Source organism: Brachypodium distachyon, chromosome 1, assembly GCF_000005505.3.
Source record: "Brachypodium distachyon strain Bd21 chromosome 1, Brachypodium_distachyon_v3.0, whole genome shotgun sequence".
Classification (NCBI taxonomy): domain Eukaryota; kingdom Viridiplantae; phylum Streptophyta; class Magnoliopsida; order Poales; family Poaceae; genus Brachypodium; species Brachypodium distachyon.
Window position 1 is genome coordinate 14,994,883 of NC_016131.3, and position 20,275 is coordinate 15,015,157.

Sequence of the window (20,275 nt, forward strand, 5' to 3'; positions counted from 1 at the left end):
AGCAAAAACTACTATTTAGCTATTTTAACCAAGCTTCTTAACAAAACTAAATGTGACATTTCCTTGAAGATAAGCACATAAATGTGCTGGTTCTTCTTCAATCGAGCTTCCTGGACAAATCCTTTCCACAAGGTTGACCCCGCTGTGGCCATAAGACCATCAAAATCGATACGGAACTGAATTAACCTTGCCACCTCTGTCACCTCTGGCTCTCTAGCATAAATGATCATATCGGCTCTCTAGCATAGATGCCTGGTATGCATGGACAAAGTTATTTTTGGTTCCGGAAAATAGATGTTACAAGTACTAGGACACTTGTGAGTTTCAGAATAAGCACCATTTGTTTTTCACCCAAAGAAAAATAAAAATATGAAGGAAACGATATCGAAGCACTAAATCTGAAACAGAAACAACATTCGAATTGCAGAGAGTAGAATGTAGTTGGAGAGGGGCATCAGATGAGTGCCTGTGCATGAATCAATCAATCAGCTGCAGCGACCTAATCGGAGGAGATAGATTAACAGAGTAGTACACTAGCTTGGACTTGTAACCAGGAACCAATTTCAGCAGCTCGTGCTTGCTACAGTAAGTAATTGCAGGCAGAGGGGAAAAGGGGGAGAAATCAACAAAGTCAAAGTATGCAGAGATCAAGAACACAATTTGCAAATGTAAATCTTCAAATCTATATCTAAAATTGTAGTGCAAAAACTTGCAAAAACCTGCTGCATTACACATGTTATGTTCGATCTGGGTTCATCAAACATTGAAAATAAAGAAAAAGAAAATTTGATGTTCAAAACCTACTGCCGTGCATAGATTTTGATCACACATTCGGAGACAAAAAAACTAACAAAAAGGCATCCTTATTAAACTAGGGAAATTGCATAAATGTGCAATTGGATTTGCTTAAATTCAGTGATGCAGTTCTAAAAGGCCAGTGCTGAAATTGAGCAAACTAGAAATATATGGTATCTAGAAGTTATGAAAAAGATTTGAATTGCAAGCTCTGACTATAGAGGGACATATACAGGAGTGCATAAAAAAAGAACAAAATATTCATGCTAGGGGATATAACCACACTAGTTGGGACAAAAACTGCAATTGCAATGAATGAAAATCAAGAGTGCAATTGCACTTAGCCAGAGTATATCTTGCAGTACTGTTTGTCGGTGCATAAAAAAAGAGAACAAAAATATTCAAGTTAGGCAAATATAACCCCACTAGTTGGGACAAAAAAATTGCAAATTGCAATCAATAGTCACCAGTGTGATTGCGATAAAACATAATGTAAAATGCGATACTGTTTGGCAGTGCATCAAAAAAGAGAACAAAATGTTCAAGTTAGGCAAATATAACCCCACTAGTTGGGACAGAAAAATTGCAATTGCAATTAATGACAGTCAACAGTGCGATTGCGCTTAGACAGAGTGTAAAATGCGCTATTGTTTCACGGTGCATCAATTACAGACTCAAAATATTCAAGTTAATGCATATAACACCCCCTGGTTGGGACAAAAAAATGCAAATGCAATTAGTGAAAGTCAGCGGTGCAACTGCAAATATGCAGAATGTAGGTTGCGCTACTGTTTGGCAAGGCGTCAATGAGAGAACAAAAAATGTTCAAGTTAGGCAGATGACACACACACACCCCTAGTTGGAACAGAGAAATTGCAATTAATGAAGGGTCAACAGTGCAATTGCACTATAATTGGCCCTCAAAAAATCATGAGTTCACCATTAAGTTAAACTGTATATGGAGTGCAGTTACAGAACAAAGCATCTGCAATTTCAAATAAAGACATGGAGTAGCACTTAGCCAGCCAGATTTAGTATGCAAGTTATACCACTACTGTTTTTACATAGCACTTATTTTTGAAAGCAAATACAAACATTTTTGGCTTATATAGCACTTATAATCACAGTTTATGAACCAATTCCACAGTGTTTCAGTCTTTAAGCCCTTTTTTTATCAATCACAATTAAAAATGCAATTGCAATGTAAAAACACTTGAATTGCAGGGGTACAAGTCAGGTTGTGCAACTGATAAAGCAAATTCAATCTTAGAGGCAGGAGAAACATAATTCCGTTCAGTTCTTCGCTTCTAATTAAAATTTGAAAATTTAAAAAGAATTACAAAATTCAGAGTAGACAAAGACGTGAAAAACTAAAGTAGATATGAGCTACTCCCTCCGATCCATAATAAGTGTCTCAGATTTTTTACTAACTTAGTATAAAGTTGTACTAAGTCTTGACACAATTATTATGGACCGGAGGGAGTAATATATAATAAGCAATACAAATAAAAACTAGGAAAAAGGACCTAGTGAACATGGCGGCCCGCACCCCATTGCCTCATGTTGTTACGAAAGCAAGATTTCAGCTAGAAAAGGCAGACAACTGGTTATTGACATGAAGAATAAAATGAGTTAATATTGAATTTGCAAAATGAAAAGAAAATTAAAACACAATGAGTCACATATACCAGATCACTGATATTGTGGATAAAAAGATCAGTTTCTTCAAAAGATAAAGGGTACAGTCAGACCAAATAATGCTAGAAGAAAAAATCCCCCCAGAAGAAAAGAAACATGCCTAATTAATAGATCTACTGGACTACAAAAACAAAAGTAAGCACAGATTCGGTACATACACAGATAACTGAGCCAATAAATAAATAAAAATAAAAATGGAACTAGAGAAAATAGCAGCAAAGTTTCAGTATATACTCGGCACAGATAGAGTTGCAAGCTATAAACCCCCAAAACTTAACATGAATAAGAAGGTGACGATTAAAATTGATGCAATGTTCAGTTATACATGGAACACAAAAGGACTACAGGATCGATTAAACTAATGGAACTACCCTTGAACACACTAACAGAGCCGCAAAATTACAAGAAAAAAAAGGAATAAGGGGGCCAATAGTATAACGAGAGAGAAAGATGCCACACCTTAAATTGCTCCTTCCGAACTATCCTACTCTTCATGTTCCTTTCGACAGTTTTACCAAACTAGAAAAATAACACTATAAGGGTGTAATTGACAGCTACTTAAAGAACACATGGAGATACCATTAAAAAACACAGATGGAAGTAAAACCCATACGATCAACTTGAGCTCGTTCAGAAATGAGTGATCATCAATTGCCTCAACAACAGGTATGTGTCGACATCGTTGATGGAATCATGAGTAGCTGGCAATGAATAATCTTCTTCATCAGTCCCATCATCACCATTTGGGTCATTGTTACCAGATAGATTGGATGTTGAATCCATTGACACTGCAATTAGACAACATAAAAGGCATGAAATCACCACACTGCAGCTCCCACTTCATGCCTTGACACATGAAAATAGATAGACTGGATGTTGAATCCATTGACACATTTCATCCAACTGCAGCCCCCAGTTCCCACTTCATCTGTCTAAAAACGCCACAGCTCCCACTTCTCAACTTACAGAAACCCAAAAAAGGCAGGAACAATTGAACTCCCCATCCCCCATCCCACACTGAGATGACATGTGCCTCAAATCACTCTCAATCCACAGCCCCATATATAAGGGTCTGCAGATATAAACACCCACACCTGTCAATCCCCACTAGATATGAGATATCTACACTGCAACATACGACTCTTGCTTATTCGGCAACAAACTGCACACAAAAAATGCAGCAAACCCACCTCTGCACTATGAATCCCCACTGCCGCCACATGTATTCCCAGCTATTCTCTAGAAATAAACACACCAACCAACTCTGCTTGTTGAGTTGCGCTCATATACCAAGGTGAGACGGGGCCACAGACATTCTCGAGCATACAAAACCACAGAATATAGCTAGCTAGATACCAAGCAAAAATCGCAAAGCACACGCGCGCGTACACACAAAATCACAGAAGAAAAGGAGGAGAGTCAGGAGAAGGAGAACTCACGAGTCACGAAGCCGAGGTGATTCCACCGCCCGCAACTCAAGCAGGACGCACAGAGAGCAAGCAGCAACCTCGCAGAACTGATTTCACCGCCAAAAAAAGCGGCAACTCAACCCCCTACTCCGGCCATCACCGCCTAACAACCCCTCAACTCCAGCAGCGACAGCGGGCCGCCTGAGTTTGACCAGGACCTCGCCTCTGGTCTACCTCCGCCGGGAGAACGCAACCCACCGCTACAGCACACAGCAAGTTGCCAGCCCCCTTCCGCCGGCGACAATCGCCTCCGCTCGAAACCCTACCGGCGTAAAATCGCCGCTCCCCCTCACCGCTTTGCCTCCAGACCAAGTGACCAACTTGATAAGGGGAAATGAAAAGGGGAAGGCGGCTGTGACTAAAGAGAAAAAAAAAAGACAGAGAGGCCCACCACGGAGCAGGAATCTCACAGCAATAACGAACAGACGAGATGGTCGACCGAAACAAAAAAAAAAAAAAACAGGCGCCTGTGCAATAGCAAATCTGTTCGTTTTTCCCTTCTTTCTTCTTCCTCGTGCTCACTTCTTAGTACAGGGCGGCGACGGCTTCTCTGTGACTCTGCTAGCGGTGAGGAGCGGCGGGGTGCGGCGACTACGGAGCACGGATGGTTCGGGTGGTGGCGGCACCGGCCTCGGAAAGTCGAGGAGCTCCTCGCAGCAGGGTTGTCGAGGCCATGGATGCACTCCGAGCTCGGCTGCGCGTGGCCGGAGCTCGGGAAGACGACCCGCGGCGCCCAGGATCTTCCCTAAAAAAACAGCAAAAAAAATTCCATTTTCCTGTTCTGTTGTAGCATCACGATTCCACCTGCAGGCTGGCCTCGGCGAGCACGTACTGGTATGCGAGGCGAGGCGGACCGGACCCTGCGGGACTGTCGTCTGGGACTCTGGGGCAGTGCGTGTAGGACCGCACGGCGCCCCCCGTCGTACTTCCCCATCCGCATCTCCTTATCCTCTTCGCGAACGAGATCGATGCAGGGAATCGAAAAAGGTTTCTTCTCCTTCGAAGAAGAACTAGCTCCTGGAGCGGGTCTCGAGCCGAGCCACACCAGCCGCCGTCCCCTCTGCCTGCGCCTGGGCATGCAGGCGGCACCGAAGACACCAGGCGCGGCCGCTCCTAGACGAAGACAGTAGGCGTGGTCGTTTCAGTATTATTTTTCCCTCGTTTTGGGAATAATTTTCCATCGGAAACATAGAGGATCGAGGCGGAAGGAGCGAGGAGAGGGACGATCCGACGATGGATAGGTGGCGGCGGCAGCGAGCACAGGATCCGCGCGGCGGCGGCGGTGACCCCGTGCGACGGCGGCGACGAGCTCCCCTGCACGGTGGCGGTGACGGCGACAGGATCTAGCGACGGGCAGGGGATCAGCGCGGCAGCGATGATGAGATCCCCCATGCGGCGACGACGACATGATCCAGCGACGAGGTGGCAGCTGCGGCAGCGGGATCCGGCGGGACGGCAGCGTCGGCGACGGGATACAACGGCGGCGCTATTGCTGCCACGACGGGATTCAACGCCTGCGATTGATTGAATTTTCTTGCGATTTTCTTGGTATGTGTGTTGATTTGATCTGATTACTTGGTGGCCTTCTGCAATGAATTTGTGGTGAATTCAAAAGAAAACAATCTGGCTGTGCTGCATCTCATGCTCTTGTCCCAAACGCATTGAACACACGGGTTTTTTTTATTCACCGGTAACTTTAGTGAACGCTGAAATACAGATGCAAGTATTTACCGGTGTAGGATTCTACCGGGTCCCAAGCTGGTGTTTTGGTGTTAACGAGAACATAACTCGTGGACTAACCGTGTCCTCGAGTGTTTCACATCTGATATCAAATGTCACAAAAGAAAAAAAACGTAGCGGTGTTTAGCGTTTTTTTATTTATATCGAATCGTAGGAATTTCGTACAATAACGAGGAAGTCCACGTGGAAAGGTAATGGGTGAATCACGTACACAAATTTATCATATTTGCACTCACATAGAACCTACCCAAAATGTGAGAGAGAAAAGACAATTCAGAAAATCATTTATAGTGCACCTAGCTCTCCAGGCACCGAAACTTCCGGCCCAATCTCCGGGTGCTCTCGGTTACCCTCAGTGGAATTTGCGGAACTTCCTCTAAATCGGCGGAACTTCCAGCTGACCTTCCACCTGGCCGAAACCTTCTCCAAATCGCCGGAACTTCCTCCTGTCACTGCACGAAATACACATAACGGTCAGATTTCGAGGCCACTTAAAAGGGGCTTCGCCCCCAACAGGTTTCTTGCCCAAGCACAGCCAAGAACATCCCCTCTCTCACTCTAAGAACACAAGAGTTTCATTTTCCTTGATCTCCTCCCTAGTCCCCCCTCCCCCCACTGATTCATCTTTTAAGGATTGGAATCCCTCCCTAGTGCCCAAGCACAGCCAAGAACACCCCTGTTTCCATTTTATAGGCCTCAAGGGCGTCCTTGGCGTCCGTGCGGCCAACGCGAGGTCGACACCTCGCCGTCCTTGACCACTGTGAAACAAGACAAGGAGGGAAGAAGAATAAGCAAGGGGAACATCCACTTTCCCCAAAAGGAGGCCGGCTTGGCTATAGAAGAGCGCCCTGAAAGGGAAACCTTGCCCCTGTATGGGTTTGGATGAATGATGACAACATGGTTGAGGAACTAACGAGTTACACTGAGTGTTTCAAGTTTTAGTTCCTTAGAAGAATTGGTTTACCCAGCATCGATGACCCCTAAAAATTGAAGTACAGGTACTGGTGTGAAGTATGAAGAACTCAGCGAAGAACGGTGAAGAACGTGAAGCATAGCATTCTTCATAGGTCTTTCCATAGCTTTTTCTTTCACTTGGGTATAGGAACGCCGTACTATTAAGGGGGGTTTGAAGTGTGGAGCTGGTTTAGGTGAAACCTTATTCTTCATGTTCAGTTTAGGCGAAAACCATTTTATGTGTGTGTTTTTCGTCGGAGTGAAGAATGAAGCATTTCAGGCTTCACAGAAACTTCCGCGTGAAGTCTTCACTCTGAGTTCAAATGTGTTTGAAAATCTGTCGCTTTCGTGCTTGACCACCTAATCTAACCGTTGTGAGACAAAGTGATAAAGTGTGAGCTGGAGGCTCAAAGTTCACTTTATTCAATGGGTCACAACGGCTAGATCAGCCGTGCCAAGGCTATATAAGACGACCCACCCCGAAGAAATTCGGCGGTGATCCCGAGTGAGTTGTTTTGAAGAACACCTGATAAAATCCTTAGAACTGAACTGAGCGTGAAGAATGGGATCCCCTCTCTAGCCGAGCACTTGAAGCTTGTTACTCTTGGTGATTGGCATCACATAGACGGCTAGGAGTCAGTGTTGAAGAGCAATCGAAAATTGTGATTTGCCATCAACCAGTCTGTGAAGGTCCGGAGATCACCTCAAGGTCTACCACGACTAACTGGGCGAGATTTCGGTCTCAGCTCAGGAGGATTGGGTGGACTTGTGTGTTCGCGAGTCTTGTGTGACTCAGCCCCCTCAATGGAGACGTAGAATTGTGCCAACAATCTGAACTTCGGAAACGAATCCCTGTGTCTTCAGTCTTGGTGATTTCGTTCCTCAACTTTTACTCTGTGAAGTATAACTGATTAATTGCGTTCTGTCTTCATTGCTGCTGCTAAATCTGTTCATCTTTCTTCTTTCCGCTGCTACTCTAAAATTGTTGAAGTACTGTGACTGTCTTCAGTTTTCAGTCTTCATTTTGAAGAAAGAATTAAAACTGGTCACATTCACCCCCCCCTCTATGACATACTCGATCTTTCACGCCCCCTCGCGGGCCCGGCGTCCCGGCCACGCCGACGTCACCACCAGTGACGAATGAGGCCTGCAAAAGCGAGGAAAGGGGCAACGGTCCCTCCTCCCCCGTACTGAGGAGGAAGACGATCTCCTGGCCGTCAGATCTAGGGCTAGGAGCCCTGTCGGCCGTCGGATCCCCGTAACAAGCAAGTGAATCGGTACCAAGCCCAGCTGGGCCTCAGTCCAAAAGCGGCCCAATAATCGGTCCAAGTAAAAAAAAGGGAGAACAGCTAGCCCAAAGATGGCCCAGGTGCCGGACCGGCTACCGGCCCAGCTCGCGTCCGCACATGCGCGCGGCTGGCCAAGTCTGCCCATGTGGCCCAGCAGGATTCAAATTTTTTGCAAGAAAGCCTCGGATTTCAGGAAAAATGCCAGTAGTCCTCGGAAATTTCGGGGAGACCCTCGGGGTCCTTGATTTTTGCAAAATAGTCCATCAGGACACCGGTTTTCTCGCAGAGAAGCCCCTAGGGTCCCGGTTTTTGCTAAAATACCCCTCGAAATCCGATTTCTCGCAAAGAAGATCGCCGAAGGCATGGAATTTCCCCGGAACGCCTCCGAGGCTCCTTTTTTGCAGGAAAGTTACCAAAATACCTCAGCCTCTCACAAGGAAAGAACTCAGGAGTCTCTCACGAAGGTTGACACGAAGGCATTCACAATGCCTCCCGCTCAAGGGGCTACTGTTGTAGTAAAATAAAACCCTTGTATGGGCCGGTCGGTAAATCCTACGTGGCGACGACTAGGTCAACATTTCTCAGCACAAGTCAAGATACCAACGTGGCGTGGTCGATCCTACATGGCAAGGGAAGACAAGTCAACAAGTCAAACCTCTCATGCCATGGTCAAAGGGAAAATTAAGCTTGAGTAGGGGGCAAGAAAGGTGTGAGGAGGGGGCCCTTAGTCCATGGTGGACCATGGACCAAGCCCCACTTTTTCCACTTGGTGCACACAAAAGCTATGGACCAAGAAGCTACTTTTACCATTTTGCTCCCACTTTTCTCTCTCCCCCAAGAGTAGCCATGGTCTTTTGTCATGAACCCCTAGGCTATAAATACCCTCCCATGGTGGCATGTACCATTCACTCTCACTTGAATAAACTCAAGGGGAGAGGGCTAGAGAGCCTCTTTGAGAGGAGCTCTAGTTTTGGGATCTCAGGAAGCCTTGTTCGGCCCGAGCCCGAAAGAGAGGGAATCGGGTTAGAGTCCTAAGGGTATCTCGACCTCGCTACTTGGGAAGCCTCGTTCGGCCCAAGTACGGGGTGGCCACTTTCGACCTCTCGCTAAGTGATTCGGGGAGTCTCGATCGACCCGAAACGCTTTGGCTAACGATAACCTCGAAGTCTCTCCTAACATAGGACTAGGTCGCACCCGCAGGATCGACCGAACCTATTTAAAAAATATCGACGTGTCAACTTGTCCAAATGTACGACGACCTTCGCTATAAGGCCGGCGTACACGTCCTACTTTTATACTCGCACTTGTGCCATCGAGTTTTGACACCCCTTACTCTTATTGTTGTCGAGAACAACAACATAAATAATTAGCAAAATCGACCTGACCTCGAACCCTAACTACAAATGTGGTACCCCTCCGTGTAACAAAAGATTTCTCAAGTTTGTCAAAATTTAAATGTATTTAGACATGACTTAGTGTATAGATGCATTCAAATGTAATCAAAATTGAAACGGACGGCAGGAGCGCCGTTTTTTATTTTCTCCGGCCCTTTCTCAGGGTATCATTACTCCGTCCACCTCGCCCGTTGGACCAGCCCATCCAATGGTAGCACACCCCGCGCTTGCTGAAGCCGTCCAGGCTCGGCAACTTCCTCTTCTTCCCGGCCCCTTCTTCTTCCTCCTCCTCCTCCTCCTCCTCATCGCCCGTGTAGTACTCGCCCTCGTTGGTCTCCTCCGCCATGGGCACGTGCGCTTGCTTGCTTGCTTTCGGGACGCGGCCACGGGTTGACGGTCGCAGACGGAGCGGTGGAAGATGGTCTCTGCGGCGGCGGGCGGTTGCCGGCGGCAGGTCAAGGAGCTCGAAGGCGAGAGGCCTGTGTATGTGCTGACAGCCTGCGATGGGATTTGGGGGGGAGGGTTTGCCCGCAACAGCATGGGCCAGAACCCAGAAGAGAAGAAGCTGGGCCGAGACTGTCACCGTAGATGGGCTGAAAGGTGTACCTCCATGGATCGGTAAGAAACACGGCCCAGCTGTGCCGAGGACACACTAGGGAATGTAAATCGGCAACATGAATTTCCAGAACAAAGACAAACAACAGCAGATGGTGATTTTTCCTACACAAAACGATGGTGATTAATCAAGCAAATCCATCTTAGCATACGACTGATTGCATCCCGTTCACCTGAAAGTATTCTGACCATGTACGTTTTTCCATGGAACTCCATCCAAAAAGAAAAAATGGGATTTGCCGGGTAACACTGAACAATCGAGCCCAGCTTTTGTCAGTTCAGGAAGATTTTCTTTTTCTCCAATACATTGAGCGGCGTATTATTAAGAAGAAAACACAAGAAAGGCGAGTACAAGGCAACAAAGAAACGAAAACAAGATGGACAAACCCCCTACAAAAGAAGAAAAAACAATCGAGAGAAATATACAAATGAGGAACCAAGCCAAGTTCAGGGAGATATAAACTTGGTCCTCCCAGTCCCAGGTCAGGCAGAAGGAATTGATTGTTCCTCCTGAGTCTCCAATCGTTGTCCAATCGAAGTTGGACACCAGCAACTAGAAGCAGGTGGTGTTGCCGATGCTGTGCTCGGAGAACTGTTTTATCTTTTTCTTTTTTCACAGCAGCTCAGGGAACTGCCTAGCCACAATCAGGAAGCTGAACTCTTGCCAACGGGCCAGGATGCCACGAAGCATTTTCTCCTATTTATCTGGATTTTTAATAAAAATGACGTACTCCCTAAACCGTCCCAATCTTTATGAATCTTTATGAAATGAAGGAGGTACTACCTATTAACCACGAGAGAAGATGTGAACCCATCTATAGGAGAGAGTGCACGTACTACCTATTAACCACGAGAGAAGATGTGCACCCATTTATAGGAGTGAGTGTATGTGCACGTCGGTTAGCATTTGTGTTTCCCCTCAAAAAAGAGACAAGAGATTCAGGCAAAGACAGAAGAGGAATGCTTCGTCCTCCAAATGATGAGACTTCAAATTAAGTTGATTAACGTAAATAATGGTTATATTGATCTACAAAGCTATCTTGCAACTAAAAGTATGTCAGCCACGCCAAATAGAGTATCATACTAGCGGGTAGCGACCAACAGTGCCTGAACCATGTTACAGAATACAGCAAACATCTGCAAGCATCTAACGGGAAACAGTGGACCTCTGGTTAATCCTCATCAAAACTTGCACAGTAAAAAGACTGAATTACTCAAGACATCATAGATGTTTCGCCATTACAAACCGCTCATCATACCAACTACTTTAAAGATAGCAGACATCCAAGATCACTCAAAAAATAAAACCAGTAGCATTTCTGTATGAGGGTAACAAGATGGGATGGAATATGATTCCAGATCAAACAGCCAATCCCGCTTCCAAGAACCCAGCAGCAACAAGCAGATTGACCGAGACTCTAGATCTTGTTGAAGGCAACAATGTCACAGCTCTGGACATACTCGTTGATGGGCTCCTCGCAGAGGACCTCCTCGATGAGGGTGTCGACTGACACGAGATCATCCACAATCGTCAACATGATCTGCAGCTTCTTGATGCCATAACCCACGGCAACAAGCTTTGCTGCAAAGATAGTAACAATGCATGTTAAATTTACGACACAGCTGCATTAGTACAATACAACACAGATAATCCAAGAGGAATGTGTTCCTTACATGCACCCCAAGTGAGGCCCTCCATTTGAACACTGCGGACAGCCTCCTCCAACTTCTTCATGTCAGTTTCGTCATCCCATGGCTTGACATCCATCAGCACAGATGATTTTCCACCTAATAAAATAAAGCTTGATGTTAGCGTATATATAAACCATACAAGACAGAAGATGCAAAAGTAACTCTAAACTGGACAGTGACTATATTTTATACTAAATGAATGCTACATGATACTAGATTAGAACTCCGCAGAAAATTTAAACTCACTTTCTTTCTTCTTGGCAGGCTTGGCAGCCACACGCTCCTCTGCTGCTTTCTTGTCATCCTCGGTCTCATCACCGAAAAGATCCAAGTCATCATCATCCTCAGCATCCTATTAGAAGGACAAATATATTATACAGCAATGTCAGGTCCAGCATGTTTGAATCCAGAGATACTAATGTATACTAAAATAAATTTTAATGATGATTTCGTCAGCTAGTTAACACAACATCTTTACTCCTTCAGACTAAGGGTGAGTTTAGCATTGAGGTGGATTATCGTAATCCAGCATTTTTAACCAGCTTTCGATTATTTGTCCATTTGCATAACTAAGTTTTCCCTGCTTCCATGTGCATTTTCTCACAACACATTACAAAATAAGTTCAGCACAGCCTAGTTCAGCAACACCAAACTGAGCCTAAGTGAACATGCTAGTAAAGACAACTATTTCATCAGTCCAGCATCCCAGCCTGGTAGACACAACTCTAATAATATAGACAACTATATCATCAAAATCCAGCAAAAGGTTGACAACAATACAACTTCATACACGACAGCGATCACCCTCTACTCAGTTTTTCCAGCTAATCATAAAACATTCAGACGAAATATACAACAAAGTCTCATACCTACACACTAATTTGCTAAACAAACAAGCCAGGAGTAGGACCAACCTTGGATGCGTCAGCAGGGCCCGATGAAGAACCTGCTGCAGACAGGTTCACTCCAGAAGCCTTGCCCGGGAACCTGCAATCAGCAAACAAATTAAGCAATCAGGCATCCAAATCTTCCCTTGTCAAGTGTAATAATCCTGCAGAGCTAAGTGGCTACACAGTCTGGTAGAGCAGCAAACTCGAGAACCCCATACCTTGACGCAAGAGCCGCGGCGACAGTGTCATACCAGCGGGCAGCGTTGGGGAACTCCGCGCTGGGCTTGGAAGGCACCGCCGCGAACACCTTGACGTCGTCCTTGCTGATCTGCTCCCTGCACAAGCATCACAGGCACTAATCAGCAAAGCATAGCATAGGTGCATCACCGCAAAATCGCCAGATTTGCTCAAATTCGAATTAAGCGCCCCAAGATCTCGCATCAGTCATAACCATCACCATAATCTGGTGCAAATCTAGTCGAAACCACTGCAAAATCACTTCAAACCCACAGATCTGATAGTCTAAGACAAGTGAAGTGGAGTACTGGTGTGTGTAAGTGTAACTGCGCTCACCCGGAGATGTAGGTCTTGCCGGCGAGGTGCGCCTCGAGGGCCTTGAGCCCGTCGGCGGTGTGGAGCTCGGAGAACGACACGGCCATCGGGTCCGGCGGGGTTGCAGGACTCGTCAACGGCTGGTGCGGCGGCGGCGGCGGCGGAGGCTAAAATCCCAAAACCCTAGAGACCGAGAGGAGGAAGCGGGGAAGAGAGAGCTGCTTATTTATATCTGGCGGCCACCTCGCGCCCGCCCGTGCGATGAGGCATCTACGGTGGGATATTCCCGGGGGAGCTACACGACTGTCACAACCGTCGGATCGGAGCGCGGACACATGGACGGCTATGATTCAGTCCTCTCAGCGGATAGATATAGCCCCTCCTCCTCGTCTTCTCCGGCGACCGGCGAGCTTTCTCTCCTCGACTCGCTCCCATGGTCTCGCTCGCCGCCGTCCCAGCCTTCTTCCACTCGCCTGCCACGCGGATTCCCGGGTATACGAGCTCCAGGGCGGCTTATCCGCAATGCCGCCGTGGAGCGGAGGCGCGTCCTCGGGCGGCGGAGGCTGCGCAGGCGGCGCCCGCGGAGGAGGAGGAGAAGCCGTGGAGGTTCAGGTGGAACGGGCTCGGATCCGACCTTTCTGAGCCCCAGGAGGAGGCGATTCGCGGGCTGTCACCGAAGCTGCCTAACCGCTGCAGGGCGCTGATGCCCCGCATCGTGTCGCTGTCTCCCGGGGACGAGAACCTCGGCATGGCCCTCGCGTTCTGGGCGAAGGCCATGAATCCCAGGAGGGTCGACTGGTTGCTGGTCCTCAAGGAACTCAAGGCTGTGGACAGCACTCTTCTCGCCGAGGTCAGTTAGTTACTCAGTCAGCATTTCCCCCAATCCCGTTGCTAAATCATTGGAGCAGAATGGGAATTTCGTGCTGTTCTATGCTGTCATGTGGTTCGAGATGCTTGCTAAAGTACTGAGATGGCCTGGGGATTAATCATTTCCATGTTTATGAGTTAATTCGTTTAGTTACTTGACACGTTTAGCCTTGATTGAAAATTTGAAATGGTCTTTGCTTGTTGGTGTGATCGGTTGAAATGAGCAGTGTTGGCACCAGTGCACCACCACTGCTCAAAGATTGTGATATTGTATTGTTTACTCGTATCATTTTATTTCTTTTATTTTTGCACATGTCGATTAGAGACTTTTGAGCACTCTGCTATTGAATTAGAAATGTCTGAACTTGCTGATCTGCATTAATTGTGACTGATAGCGTTAATTTCATCCACAATGTAACCTCACAAATGGACTGTATTGTTGGTAGGTCCTAGAGTACGCACTGCTCGAGGACTCCTTCGAAGCAAATGTGCGCGACTACACTAAATTGGTACAAATCTATGGCAAGCAAAACCAATTGCAGGAAGCCGAGAAAGCGTTCCGAGCTATGAAAGCCAGAGGTCTACCCTGTGATCAGATCATGCTGACTGCACTGGTGGACATGTACAGCAAGGCGGGAGATCTCACCCGCGCAAAGGAAGCATTTGAAGACATTGTGATGCTTGGCCTACCGCTTGATAAACGCGCATACGGTTCGATGATCATGGCTTACATCAGGGCTGACAAGTTAGGCCAAGCAGAAGATTTGATCAAACAAACGGAGGACCAGGAGATCTTCGCAGGAAAAGAAGTTTACAAGGCACTACTGAGAGCCTACTCATACAAAGGTGATTCAGATGGGGCACAGAGAGTTTTCGACGCCGTACAATTCGCAGGAACGGCGCCTGACACGAAGCTCTGTGCTCTCCTGGTGAACGCTTACTGCCTCTCCAACAAGATCGATGAGGCCATCTGCGTAACCGGGAACATGAGAAGTGCTGGACTAGAACCATGTGACAGGTGTGTCGTCTTGATACTGGGCGCATATGAGAAGGCCAACAGGCTGGAAGGAGCACTGGAATTTCTGGCAGAGATTGAAGAGAATGGTGCCGTAATCGGCCAAGAGCCCTCGCAGCTGCTCGCGGGATGGTTCGGAAGGCTTGGAGTGGTTCATGAAGTGGAACAGGTGCTGAAGGGAGGGAGGAATAGTAAGGAGAACAGACACAGTTCTTCGGTCCAGAAAGATGGAAGAAACAGCAGGAAGAGCAAACAGAGTGTTTCAGTCCAGAAGGAAGGGAGAAAGAGCAGGAGGAGCAAACGCATTAGTATTCCATTGCCACTCCAACAGAATTAATTTTCAAGCTCTCCACCAAAAAAATTAGTGATTTTCTAGCTGTATTAGCATTATTGAGAGATTGGTACGGAGTAACATATTTGCCAGAAATCACAGGGCAATAATAAATACTCCCTGACCAAAAGAGGCAAGAGCTATGTGATTGAGTGGTGTACCACTGTACCTGAACCATTTCTGAAGTTTAGTTTTGCTGCTAACTTCAGTGCAGGAGAGGCAGAGCTATTTTCAAGTGCCAATCAAAAAAGCTTGGTTCAAGAAATGAAAATTCCAAGCCACTGTAGTATAACTCAGTCATGATTCACAAAACCACAAAAGAGAAGGTCAGTAGCTGAACCGCTTCAATACATGCTCTTCTATACTATGGACCTCAAAAATATGATGAGCACCACCCATGGGTGACCACATAGATCCAGGGTTGTACATAAACTAGATACTGCTAGATTTTAATTCCATTTAGCAACACTCGGAGGTACTGGCCAATACTAATTGTCGGTTTTTGAGTTCCTTTTCTTCTTGCCTTCACTGGCTGTCTTAGGCTCAACATCACCAGAAGCCTCACGGTTCTTCTTTTTCTTTCATCTTGTTCATCTGTTGATCCTGGGACTCCGCGAGCTCGTGCTTATTTTTCTTTTTCATCTTCTCTGTTTAGGGTTCAGCTTCTGCCGCTGTAGTTTCAAATCTGTTCTGAACCTTGGTGTTTTAAATTTGTGATGTTAGTAATGACATTTGAATTGACATGTAAACTGTGCCACCCTCGACAGCAAAAAAATAATCCAAAATGAGGACACATTTTAAATTGTCTGTACAATTCGAATCAGGGGAATCCATGTCAGCGATTTGAACATCTCTGCTCATGTAAAGATCGTGAAAACCTTTTAACCTGTGTCAAACCATTAAAGTAGAAGAGGATATTGATTATTTGATGTGAGATAGTAGATGAACACAATGTAGCAATAAAAGGAGTTAAGAAAATTGTATGCTGCAAAATAGCACAACAAAGAACAGCTCTAGTATCATGCAAAATGTTAGGGCAAGTAATCAAGAGATCCTTCCAAACTAATAATGAATATTATACTCACTCCGTCCAACAAAAGATGTCTCAAGTTTGTCAAAATTTGAATGTATCTAGACATGACTTGGTGTATAGACGTACCAAATTTAGTCAAAGTTGAGACAAACTTTGTTGGACGGAGAGCATATATGTTTAATAACGGCGCTACCAGCTCCAGCGAAAAATGTGGTCATTTGGTGACTGGACTAACCAACAAAGCCATCCAATTTTCGTGCATGTACGTTGAGCAATTCTACAACATGCAGCAGCAGCTTCAAACACAAAAAAGCAAGACCGAATACCCAAAGACTACTGAACTACTGCAACAGCTTGGCATCTTCCATGCCACGCTACATTACAAACCTAACCTCGTGAAGGGCTCAAAGAGTACAAATTACATTGTTCGAGGCCAGTTGGATCCATTGCCATACAAAAATTTGAACCTTCATTATAAACTCGGTAATAGGCGCTAAACTACTATTACTACTCGTCCTCATCAGTTTTGGATTTCTTCTTCTTTTTCTTCTTCCCTTCAGTGCCACCAGTCTTAGGCTCAGCATCCTCAGAAACATCCCGGTTCTTCTTTTTCTTCTTGGGGGTCTCTTCTTGTTCTGCCATCTCTACATCCTCCAGCTTGTGCTTCTTTTTCTTCTTCTTCTTCTCTGTTTCAGGTTCAGCTTCTGCAGCGCCATTGTCAACATCCATTGCCTCAGTTTTAGACTTCTTTTTCTTGCTTTTCTTAACAGAGGCATCACCATTCTCTTTGTCTGCAAAAGAATTTTGGGGTACACATTGGAAGTACAAATTAATGCGGACTGACAAAATATGCCACGACAACAGGTGATTTTACTTGAACTAATGAAATAAGAGATGCATCCTTACCGTCACCATTCTCTGAGACTGCGCTTGTCATGCCCTCAATAGCAGCTTTCATCACATCAAGGTTCTTACGTGGTGCAACACCCTTGTCATAAAAGTCTAGTCTCTCCTCAACTTGTTCGCGCAGCTTCTGGCCAAAAATGGAGCTGCTCAAATCTGCAATTCAGAACCCAGTGAGAAAACAATCATAAAAAGGGAGTCAGAATGTGTAACATTTGCAAACTAAATCCTTCAACTAACCAGAATAGCAGTCAATGCGAGAGGCAATGGAACATTTGTTCGCCAGGTATCGAGCCATTCTTCCCTTGTTCTTAGTTGATGCACGGCCAATAAAAGATGAATGGAATATGAGGCCATACTTTGGTGTGTTTCCACGTGTTTTAAGAGCCCTGTAATAGAATTAGGAAAATCAATCATGAAACATCAGAAGCATGAACCGCAAGGTCATGAATACGTGAGGAAACAGCAGACACTCAAGATTCAAGTAAAATAATGATTACAAATCAGAAAGTACAGCATGAAAATAGGTTTTTGTAACACAGAAGCAGTCCATTAATAACAAGTACCTGAAAAGAGCCTTTTCAGCACCAAGTATCTGGAGAGTGGAGGCAGGGCATTTTGCAAGATTTGAAAGACTGCCGGCATGAGAGATTAGCCGAGCACCAACCATTTCACCAATCAATGATGTCAAATTCGGTGCAATATCATTCATCTTTGTTACCAGATACTCATAGAGATTTTTCCGGTACTCAGACAGATTCATGACCCTTTGAGCAAACTGTTGGACATTGATCAAATCAACTGGCGACAGATCCTGGCCTGAAAATATATAGAAGAGTAAGTTAGGCACAAAAACCACTGCAACTACAGAGAATGACAAAATTTGCAGACATATTTGCTTACCCATAGATGCCTTTGCTGCTTCAACAATTTCTTTTGCCTTGTCCTCGTCGCCAATTAGATCTGCTAAAGCTGGAATGTCCTTTTCTGACAAATCAGATTTGTTTACCACGAACTTGGCAAGCTTTGCATAAAGGTAGTTGTCATTCACGATTTTGACCAGCTCAGGAAAATGCCATCCATACCACTCCCTGCATATGGTTCAGCAAAAATTTAATATCCACACAACCACCACCATCATCAATGATGAAAGTAGATATATGTTTGTAAATAGAGCACATTGAACAAATATGCTTGATGTCATTAAGAGGTTACGAGGCGAGAGCATCTTCTGATGAAGATGCCAAATAAAGGAGAGCTAAAACATGACACTAATAGGGAAGTAGAACATACAGGCATAACTGACAGCATAAAGACTACACTATATGTATAATGACAATTCTGAAACATATGAAATATTTAATGGGCTGTGAATCTCTATTCAAAGTAATAGATTCAAATATTTAGCATCACATTTGTATGTAAGATAGGTACTAAGGGTTACAGTAAAATACTATTCTGGAGGGGAAGAGACAGGTGACCAGCCGACGTTAGCACCGGCCATCTAATTTTTAGATGCAAATGGTTGTATCCAAGTGCTGACACATCTAATTTTTAAGCCCAAGCACTTCAACCAAGCAGAAGATGAGAAATCAACCTCACTCTCATGGAGAAGGAATTGACATCCTTATCAAGTGTATCCAACAGAAAGATCGCTTGAATCACCATGTTATCCACACGATTCACATTGAACTTAACCTTTGCTCTGCTGTAGCTATGCCCCAGGCCAAGCTGAGCCTTCTCTAGATCAGCGGGCTGCAACCAAACAAAGGAAGGAACATATAAACAAACAAGAATAAAATAACACTGCTGTTAAATCTTTGGTGGATACAAACTGTTGCAGGTCAATGAACATGCCAGAACAACACATTTTATATAGCTTACCTGCAAAATTTTCAGACAGCTTACTTTAAGTATGGGTAACCTTATAGGCTTATACTAAGAAATGTTGATCAAGCAACAAGTGGTAAAACCTGCAGAGATGCCCATCACTCTATAATCTGACTAAGCCATGGCCATGCCGAATCAGATTTTTAAGCTAGATAGATGGGTGCCAAATGCAGACACTAAACTCTTCGTATGCTGTAGAAACCTCTAATAAACAAGCAGTGACCCGCTGCATGTTTAGCAACTCCAGTGGACACATGATATGATTCATACTTACTACTGCAGCTGAGGGACAATTTCAAGCATACAACAGAAAGCAGCGCAAAGGGAGTATAAATCACCTTGAGTTGGTCAATGAACTGATCAAAATGCAGACGCACGGCGCGGAGCAGTTCCTGCACGTACTCGTTGGACTGGCAGGGGATCCCGGTGGCCTCGGTGATGTGGGACCCGACCTTGGGCTCCACGACGCCGACGCTGAACTTGGCCTTCTTCCCCTCCTTCACCTTGGGCAGGTTGAGCTCCAGGAAGTTCCTCAGCTCGTCCGTCATGATCCCTGCACGCACCACCCCCCAAATCAGCACCCTCGCCCCCACCATTCGTTCGTTCGTCACAAGAGTGGTGGGATTGCGATACCTTCGGATATGGCGTTGCACTGGTTGAGCGCGTCGACGGCGGAGGCGAAGGGGGTGAAGCCGACGAGCTTGACGGCCTTGCTGAAGCGCTTGATGTCCAGCACGGAGGAGCGGACGGCGTCCACGCTCTGCCCTATCTCGTCGATGCCGTGGGCGTGGAAGAGCGCGTACCCGGACGCCGACTCGAAGAGCAGGTGGAGCGCCATCTCTCGCCGCGGACTTCGCCGGCGGCGGCGGCTGAGGGGTTTGGGAGGCTAGGGTTTTAGGGAGGGTGAGGGAGAGCGGATGGAGCTTCGCGGGGGGGCTATATTTATCGTGGTTTCTGGTTGGTGTCTCAGCCGTCCGATTAGATCAACGGTGGCCAGACAGTTTATACATGGAGCTGCTAAACTGGATGTGTGAAGTTTGGAAGACAACACTTGTTTTCAATCAGAGAAGTCATAATTCGTGTAAAAAAATAGTCATACACTCCCGCTGCCTGCAATGAAATTTATCGCGAAAACTCAATACGAATAT

At 45.8% G+C, this 20,275-nt stretch overlaps 3 protein-coding genes across 3 annotated transcripts; 1 reads left to right on the forward strand and 2 right to left on the reverse strand.

The window, feature by feature from the left end:
• Positions 1 to 11,102: 11,102 nt before the first annotated feature.
• LOC100821681 (elongation factor 1-beta) lies at positions 11,103 to 13,301 on the reverse strand. Its single transcript, XM_003562459.4, has 6 exons — positions 13,110 to 13,301; positions 12,755 to 12,871; positions 12,561 to 12,633; positions 11,893 to 11,998; positions 11,629 to 11,742; positions 11,103 to 11,536 (listed from the first exon to the last, which is right to left on the reverse strand). The coding sequence occupies exons 1-6, from the start codon at positions 13,193 to 13,195 to the stop codon at positions 11,373 to 11,375; spliced, it is 660 nt and encodes a 219-aa protein (XP_003562507.1). The 5' UTR covers positions 13,196 to 13,301; the 3' UTR covers positions 11,103 to 11,372.
• Positions 13,302 to 13,475: 174 nt separating this feature from the next.
• On the forward strand, positions 13,476 to 15,816 carry LOC100822198 (pentatricopeptide repeat-containing protein At1g01970). Its single transcript, XM_003562461.4, has 2 exons — positions 13,476 to 13,938; positions 14,402 to 15,816. The coding sequence occupies exons 1-2, from the start codon at positions 13,522 to 13,524 to the stop codon at positions 15,305 to 15,307; spliced, it is 1,323 nt and encodes a 440-aa protein (XP_003562509.1). The 5' UTR covers positions 13,476 to 13,521; the 3' UTR covers positions 15,308 to 15,816.
• Positions 15,817 to 16,543: 727 nt separating this feature from the next.
• On the reverse strand, positions 16,544 to 20,048 carry LOC100822510 (nucleolar protein 56). The gene is made up of 8 exons (XM_003562462.4): positions 19,761 to 20,048; positions 19,466 to 19,680; positions 18,835 to 18,992; positions 18,141 to 18,328; positions 17,804 to 18,056; positions 17,478 to 17,626; positions 17,241 to 17,393; positions 16,544 to 17,125 (listed from the first exon to the last, which is right to left on the reverse strand). The coding sequence occupies exons 1-8, from the start codon at positions 19,963 to 19,965 to the stop codon at positions 16,842 to 16,844; spliced, it is 1,605 nt and encodes a 534-aa protein (XP_003562510.1). The 5' UTR covers positions 19,966 to 20,048; the 3' UTR covers positions 16,544 to 16,841.
• Between the last annotated feature and the right edge of the window lie 227 nt (positions 20,049 to 20,275).